We start from the raw sequence: 8,349 nt of genomic DNA, 5'->3' as shown, positions 1-8,349 counted from the left end.
TTAGCCCCAGTGCCCCTCAGGCACAGCCAGAGACAGGGCAGACCCAGGAGAGCAAGAAGTGAGAGACGGAGAGAGAGAGAGTGAGTGAGAGCCAGCAGTCCAAGGTGGCCAGAGCAAGGAGCTGAAGGAAGGGAAGGGAGGAGGGGCAGGACCAGGGTCCCTCAGTCTCAGAAGGGAGCACCCTAAGAGTGGGGATCCAGAGCAGGCCAAGCCCAAGAACTTGAGGATTCCCTCCCCCTCCCTGGGCCTTCCCTCCCAGTAGCCCAGGCTGGTGATCATGGCGGGGACACGCAGGGCAGGGTCCATTAATTGCTGGGCATTGAGTGATGTTGGGATGAAGAAGCTGAGAAAGGGACTTGGGAAGGTCTTGCCCTGAGGGAGGGTGGCGGGTGTAATCAAGGGCTTCTCTGCCTTCACCTGAGGTGGGCGGGCTGCACTTCACCCTCACCAGGTGCCCCGGCCGGAGCGCTGTCAGGGGCTGCTCAGTGTGAGCAGATTGGAAGGGTCAAGTCTCAGCCAGTGGACAAAGGGCAGGACCTGGGTGCATCTCACTTGGGTGCACCTGCCCTTTCTTGGTGAAGGATGTCATTCCTGGGGGGAAGGCCTCACAAACACAGAGTGACGGGATACATTGCCAGATGTGGGGGGAGATGGGACGATAGTAAATGAAGACAGGGTTGGGGTAGAGGGCAGGTCTAGGAAGTAGGAAGGGGCAAAGAGAAGGGATGCGGAAATTGGGTAGGGACCTAAGGACAAAGGGCCGTTTCCAGTCTCTCTCACTCCTTCTCTCAGTTCCAGGAAAATAAGAAACCAAAACTCCAAAAATAGAGAACTTTATTGTCAGGGATAAGTGTTTGGGACTGGGGAAGGGGAGCCAGGGCCCAGCCCCAGGAGCCTGGGGTGGGGAAGAGGCTAACATAGCACATACAGAAGGCCCAAATAGGGAGGCCCCACCCCTCCCTGACAGAGTCCCTACCCAGTTACCCAATAGAACCACAGTCTCCCTGTTCCCTTCTAGAGAAGCACCATTGGGTGGTCTCAGCTAGAGACCCAGGTTTGGAGTAGACTTCTTTACTTCCCTTCTCCCCTTCTGCCTCCAACCCTTCTGCTCACCTGCCCATCAGCCCCCACTGGCAAGACCCAGCAGCTGTCTCAGCGTCTCGGGAATTGACGGTCACAGGCCTCTCCCAGTGGGGAGGGGGCAAGGAGGAGAATGCCACAGAGCACACCCTCCCTCAATTTTCACTCAGCCTAACCGTCTGTGCCTGGGCAAGGCAGCAGGGTCATCACCAAGGCCCCGGCATCCCCAGATCTTTGGTCCCACCTCCCACCACTGGCTTGGATTGGCCCCTACAGGGTGATGAGCCCACAGGTATGATACGCCTGCTGTCACTCCCATACCTCGGTCCAGATGGCCCCATGGTAGGGGTGGGGTAGGGGCCGGGGTGTGCTGAGCCGCAAGGGCTGGCCTACCTGCTTGCTGGGGTATTTGGGGGGGTTGGTGCGGTAGCTGTAGTCGGAGTACTGCTCAGAGCCTGTGGACGTGGTGTCACCAGTGCCCACAAATGTGTTTGCGGGTGGCAGGTCCTGCACCACCTGGTGCTTCTTGGAGGCCGAGGGTGACTGGGGCTGCAGCTGGATGGAAGGCAGCGGGGAATTAGAGCGGTAGTGGCGGCCCAGGTCAGGGCTGCCCGGTGGGTAGTTGAGGGGCAGGTGGATGCGGGGGCTGTCTCCGGGGGCATCACTCATCAGGTTGAACTTGAGGGATTTCTGCAGCCCAGCCTCATCCTCATCTTCCACTGGCTTCACGGGCTTCGGGGACTTGCTCTTCTTGCCCTTGCTTTTGTTTCCCTTGGAGGCTTTGCTGCTGGGCTTGGGGGCATACAGGTCCTTGGTCTCCTTCTTACCGGCCTGGTAGCCACTCTTGGCCTCCCGCTGCCGGCAGTAGCGCACAAGCACTGCCAGGGCAATGAGCAAGGCCACGGCCACAACACCGGCCACCACACCAAAGAGGATGTTGCCACGTTGCTTGGAGCGCTCGTATTCTGGATCCCCAGCGATGTCGATGTCCAGGGGCGTGTCCAAGCTGTGGCCCAGCAGGGTCTCCAAAAGCGTGCGGTTGGCCAGGGTCTCATTGACATAAAGGTGGACCAAGGCCGTGCCATAGCGTGGGGGCTTGCCACGGTCACTGACTTTCACCACCAGACGGTGCAGCCCGTGGTGGCGCCGCTCAATCTCCTTCTCGAGGGTGATGGCACCCGAATGTGACCCAATCTGGAAGAGTCCATAAGGGTTGCCACCAGCGATGCTGTAGGTCAACTCAGCATTGACACCGGAGTCAATGTCCTCAGCTGTCACCTGGCTGACCGTCTCACCAAGACGCGTCTGGGGGGTCAACAGCTGGTGGGAGGTGTTGGAAGGGGCGGTGATAAAGGGCGCATTGTCATTCTCATCCAGCACATTGATGGTGACGCCGACGTAAGCTGAGCGAGGCGGGACACCGCCATCCACCGCCTTTAGCTGGAAGGTATAGGTGCTTTGATGCTCCCGATCAAAGCTCAGGCTGGAGAGGATGGTGCCCGTACCATTTTGGATAACAAAGTCACCATTGTCCTGCTCCACCGTGAGCTGTACCCGGGCATTCTCCCCTTTGTCCCCATCAATGACAGTCACCATGCCCACTGGACTCAGCGCCGGCATGTTCTCCATCACTGAGAAGTTGTAGCCACTCAGCATAAACTTGGGGTCATTGTCATTGCAGTCCAGCACATTGACAAGGACGGTGGCTGTGCCCTGCAGGCTGGGGCTGCCCCGGTCAGCTGCCACCACCTTTAACTCATAACTGTCCCGCTGTTCCCGATCAAGGGATGTCTTCACCCGGATCTCCCCAGTGTCAGGTGAGATGGTGAAGAGGCCCTTGGCAGCTGGCTCAGGCTCCAGAGAGTAAACCAGCTCCGCATTGGAGCCCGAGTCGGCATCGCTGGCCGTGACTTCGGCGACCACTTCACCTGGCTTGTTGTTTTCTGGGAAGGCGACCTCAGTGACGCTCTGGGTGAAGACAGGGGCATTGTCATTGACATCCACCACCTGTACCTTGAGGGAATTGGTGCTGGAGAGCGGGGGGTTGCCAGAGTCCACAGCCACAATCTCTATGGTGTAGTCTTTGACCTTCTCGTAGTCGAGCGGAGTGGTGGTCTGCAGGAAGTACTTCTTTTTGCTGTCACTTCCCGTCTCACTGGCCTGGCGTAGCTGAAAGGGCACATCATTTGCCACCACACAGGTGACAGCTGCATTCTCTCCCTCATCTCGGTCAGATACCTGCACCAGGGCCACAGCTGTCTCCTCTGCCACATCCTCTGAGATATTAGCCATCCCGTCTTGATGGGTCACCAACCCTATGCCCCGGATCTCAATGGTGGGGGCATTGTCGTTCATGTCCTTCACCGTCACCACCACTTGGGCACGGGCACTCTTGGGGTTGGTGCCTCGGTCCTTGGCGAGCACTGAGAAGCGCAGGGTACTTAGGTCCTCACGATCCACGGGGCCCTGCACAGTGATAAGTCCAGTGTTCCTGTCCAGTCGCAGAAGACGCCTCACCACCTCAGGCGCCTGGTGGAATGTGTAGTCGATCTCCGCGTTGGCACCTTGGTCCGAGTCGTTGGCCTTCACCTACAGGGCAGGGGAGGAAAGAATGGGAAACGGGGATGCATTAGTCCCGGGATAGCAAATTAAGGGATGCAATGAGCATGGCAGATACAATTCATCCAATGCGGCACCCTTTCCAAAAGTGGCACATAGACTGCCCTTTTCCCAACCCTGACATGTGGCAGAAAGTACTGATCTCTTTCCCTGAGGAGCACAGACGCAACCTGCAAATCCTCAACCGTGTTACAAGCAACTAGTAGAGCTGGGACGGGGCACCATTCAACTCTGCTTTCCATTCCTGTACTACTGTGCCCAAATATGGGGATGAGGATCCAACTAGCAACCGGGGCAGCCTTTCCACCCAGTTACAGTGACCTTCAACCCAAGGTGTGAGGAGTAGAAGTGGCATGTCTGCATGACACACGTGCGTAATACGCATGTCTGCATCTACATGTGTTCTGAGACTGGGAGTGTATGCTAATATGTGAGAAGGTATGTGTTTGTGCACATGTGTGTTTGCGCCTGAGTGGAGACCCACATGCCCACCTGGAGGCCACAGGTGAGGGGATTTCTTTTGAAAGCAGCCAGGCAGGGATATGGGTCAGAAGGAGCCTGCCAGGCCACTGCTCTCTCAAACCGGGGAAACCTGTTTCAGCAGCTTCTTCTCCCCTGGCTGGCGCTGGCTAGGCACCAACTTGAGGAATCTGGGCGGCTGAGCCTGCGGCCGAGAGGGAGGGGTTGGTGCAGGCCACAGAGCCTGCTGGCAGCGGGCTGGGATCCCAGCATCAAACAATGAACTGTCTGTCCCTTTGCAGTGGGCACGCCCTCCCACGCCAACGCCAGTGCACACTCGACCCAAGTCTATACAAACATGGGTGTGATGGGGCAGCAGGAACCTGGTGGGAATGGCCATGAGGTACCACTGGTCAGGGAGAAACAGAGGGCTGGAATTACGTCACAGTCAGGCAGAATGTGCTGGCAGTAGGGGTGGGTGTGTGTGGGCAAACGGGGAGGACAGGACAGATATAACTTGGCAGAATCTCTGAGGAGCACCGCAGAAGAGTCCTGGGTTCAAATCCCAGCTCTACCATTTCCTAACTATGTGACCTTGGGCCAATTACTCAATTACCCCAAGCCTCAGTCTACAAATGTATAAAATGGGATAATAATAGAACCTATTTCACAGGGCTGTGGTGGGAATTAAATAATACTTGTAAAAATGCCTAACGCTGCCTGGTACATGGCAAGTGCTCCCTAAATAGCATTTATGCCCCTTTTCATCCACCCATCCACCTGTCCATCTCTGAAAGTCAGTGCTAACACAGTGCAGGGCACTGCATCTAGCACGGTCTCAAACCACTGCTAGTCTCCTCTCCTTCCTGTCGGGAACCAGGACTTTTTCAACAGTGGAGACACCTGGGCAGGACATCCCAGCTATCCCGGGCCCTGTTCAACCCTGTGAGAGCCAAACTCTGTTTCTTCTCATCACCTGCCCTGCCCCCAGTCTATCTCTCTGTCACCTACCTTTTTGTTATGATTCCCACTTCTCCCTGTCTCCAGACTGGTCACCTGGCTTCTTATCTACCTCCCTTGCCATCTTACCTCCTTTTGTCTCTGTGACTCTTCACTTCTGTCCCTGTTTCCCTCCCAGCCTTGCTCAGCTCTTTCTCCCTCCTTCCCATCTTCTCTTTTCTGCCCCTTCTCGAGCCCCGTCTCTGCCCAGCTCTTCTGCTTCAGCCCACTGGGAGGGCGTGTAGCTGCTACACGCACAGGCTTTGAAGCCAGACTGTTGGACATAGCCAGAGTGGGCTGTGAACACATCAGCTGGGTGAGATCAGGCAAGTTTCCAAATCTCTGTGGGCTCAGTTTCCCATCGGTGAAATGGGGATAATGCTTACCTTGTACTGTGAGGATTACATGACATAATACACATAATGTGTTCAGAACAGTGCCTGGCACCCAGGCTGTTATTATTCACCATCTCCGACTGTCTGTCTCCCTTTTCTTCGTCAGACTCTCTTCCACATGTTCAAGTCCACCAGCCTCTAAAAAAAAGGCTAAATCTCCTCCCCATGCCCCACTTCAGTGTAAGGACACAGAATGAAGGGTTTCCCAGGACCATAACGGTGTGCAGGGCAGGCTGAGCCCTCCTCAGCTCCCTCACTTCAAAGACAGACAGCTTCAGCCCAGGGGGAAGGAGAAAGGAGCTGGAGCTGGCAAGACGCCAGGGCTGAGATGACAGCGGGAGATACGCCCACCTGTCTGCAGGGACGCTTTCTTTGCTCCCTCCCAGGCCCTGGCCCCACCAAGCTGCCCAGCCCCTGGGGCAGTTCCCATGGAGAGGGGTGCTGAGAACTTCAGCAGAGGCAACCGACCCCCCACTGGGCCAAGCACCCCACACTCATGAGCACCCTGTGCCTAGGGAAGGAAGCTGGTGTACAGACAGACATCTGAATGCAGTTTTCTAGAACTCTGAGGACTCACTTGGCTAAAATAATCTCATCTGACTGTCAGGGAGAGGCAAAGAAAGGCTCTGTCCTCTAGCTTCAGGAAAATCTCATCTGGCCGAAGCGCCAGTAGTTGGGAAGATATTCTCATCTCTGGAGAGACTGTTCTTGTTCCAACTCGGCTCACCTGGCTGGGGAGGAGGGTATCATTTGCCTTGGTAGGGCTTTCACTTCTCCAAAGTTTCTCCAACTTGAGTCTGCTTTGGGTATGGAGGGACTGCTGTTCCTGTGCTATGTCACTAAGTTGCTTCTTTTTTTTTTTTTAAGATTTTATTTATTTATTTGAGAGAGAGAGAGTGCCCACGAGCATGAGTGGGGAGGGTGGGCAGAGGGAGAAGGAGAAGCAGGCTCCCCGCGGAGCAGGGAGCCCAATGTGGGGCTCCATCTCAGCACTCTGGGATCATGACCTGAGCCGAAGGCAGCCGCTTAACCGACTGAGCCCCCCAGGCGCCCCTCACTAAGTAGCTTTGTAGAGGAAAATAATATCACCTGCGGGGATAGGAAGGTCTCACTAGATTGGGGCTGGGAGAAGAGCTCTTACCACAGAATCCTGGCAGTTTACCCCTAAGTGAAGAGAACTCTCACCAGGTGGGGTTGGGCTCCCATTTCTAAAGGTGGGAACCCTGACAGTTAGATGGAAGGACCTCTCACCTGGATGACCGAGTGGCCGATGGGGCTATTCTCAGACAGTTCAGCCTCGTAGGAGGGCCGCTCGAACTTGGGGGCGTTGTCATTGGTGTCAAGCACAGTGACTCGCAGCAGGGCACTGCTGGCGCGTGGGGGGCTGCCACCATCCTGCACCTTGATGGTGAGGTCATAGGAATCCCAGCGCTCCCGGTCCAGGTTGCCCATTACGATGAGCTGTGGTTGCTTCCCCTCCTGGTCCTCTGCCACCTGAAGCCCAAATAGCTCCTGGGCCTCGGGCCCGGCCTGCAGCTCATAGGATGCCACGCCGTTAGGGCCAGCATCACGGTCAGAAGCCACTGGGATGGGGAAGAGTGAGCCGATGTTGGTATTCTCAGGGATGGGTAGCGTGATGACTGGCGAGGCGAAGTTGGGAGTGTTGTCATTGATGTCCTGTACCTCTATCTGGCCCTCTAACAGCCGGGGACTGCCATTCTGCACGAGGTCCGTAATAGACACCTCAAACTCCAGGATGCAAGGCTCACCAGGGAGCTGGTTCTGGCATTCACGGAGCCCCTCGCGGTCGATAGAGGTCTCAGTGGTGAAGATGTCTCCCGTCTTGCCATCCACCCGCAGGTATGGGGCGCCTACCTCTAGTTTGTACAGGTGGCCCACATCTGGAAAACCATAGTCAGCTGCGAGGCTCCCAATGAGGGTGTTGGGTGGCTGTTCCTCTGGCACCTTATACACCACCCGAGTGGCATGGCCTGGGGATGCCGCCAGCAGAAGCAGCAGTGCCAGCAGCAGCAACCGTTGCCCCCCGGGGCCTGGGCTGGGCCTCAGGGGCCCCATCCTGGAAGGATCTAGAATCAGGAGGGCTGCAAGGAGAAGAGGCAAAACAGGTCAGCAGGGAAGAGGAATCCGGCCCTGAGGGTTGCCCACGCCAGGCCCTGACTCTCCCTCTGCCATCTATACACTATCCCATGAAGAAAGCCTAGCCCCAGCCCAGAACCCTGATTTCAGAACCCAGAACCCTGAGTTTCACTCACAGCTGGGTGTAGCAGCAGTGTCTGCCCCAGCTGGAGGAGCCGGTAAGGGCCCGGAACAGGTCTAGAGCAGCTCCCGCCCATGGAACGCCCTGACTCTCCTGACACTCCCTCCTCCCTGCTCTCTATTCTGTGCTTTGCCCAACACCTCCTTCTCACCAGCATCCTGCCTTAGTCACCCATGGTAATTACCCTGATACTGAGATACGGAGAGGCAGCAAGTGGAAGGGTAAGCCCTTAAGCACCCCCCACATATGTGGTAGGAAAGAGACACAGGCACCCCTTATATTCCCTGGATCCCACACTGAGGGCCACTCAGGATGGCTAGAGGGAGCGGGAAGATGTCTCATTTCTCTTTGTTCTGAGATGCCAGTCAGTATATGCGTATGAGATATGACATGTTAAATCCCTCTTTCCTGACAGTAATCACCCAGAGTGCCCAATGGCCCCGCTCCCATGAAGGGCCAGCTTAAACTAGGCACCCGTCAAGGCTTGGAAACAGCTAGAGCTGAAGAGTAGGAGTTAGC

General features: G+C 56.3%; 1 protein-coding gene across 1 annotated transcript; it reads right to left on the bottom strand.

Annotated features, from left to right (window-relative positions):
* Window positions 1-817: 817 nt before the first annotated feature.
* Window positions 818-7,736, bottom strand: PCDH1 (protocadherin 1). Its single transcript, XM_040622302.1, has 2 exons — window positions 6,804-7,736; window positions 818-3,669 (listed from the first exon to the last, which is right to left on the bottom strand). Exons 1-2 carry the CDS (start codon window positions 7,626-7,628, stop codon window positions 1,390-1,392), a joined length of 3,105 nt encoding a protein of 1,034 aa, XP_040478236.1. The 5' UTR covers window positions 7,629-7,736; the 3' UTR covers window positions 818-1,389.
* Window positions 7,737-8,349: the final 613 nt, after the last annotated feature.

This window comes from Ursus maritimus, unplaced genomic scaffold (assembly GCF_017311325.1).
Source record: "Ursus maritimus isolate PB19 unplaced genomic scaffold, ASM1731132v1 scaffold_5, whole genome shotgun sequence".
NCBI classification, from domain to species: Eukaryota; Metazoa; Chordata; class Mammalia; order Carnivora; family Ursidae; genus Ursus; species Ursus maritimus.
This window is presented reverse-complemented; position numbering and strand designations above follow the sequence as displayed.

What these genes read in the sequence shown, in the direction of transcription:
- PCDH1 (XM_040622302.1), bottom strand. Translation starts at nt 7,628, where the DNA reads ATGGGGCCCCTGAGGCCCAGCCCAGGCCCCGGGGGGCAACGGTTGCTG. An exon ending in TCGGCCACTCGGTCATCCAG is followed by an intron (nt 3,670 to 6,803) that starts GTGAGAGGTCCT and finishes CCTGCCCTGTAG; the next exon opens with GTGAAGGCCAACGACTCGGA.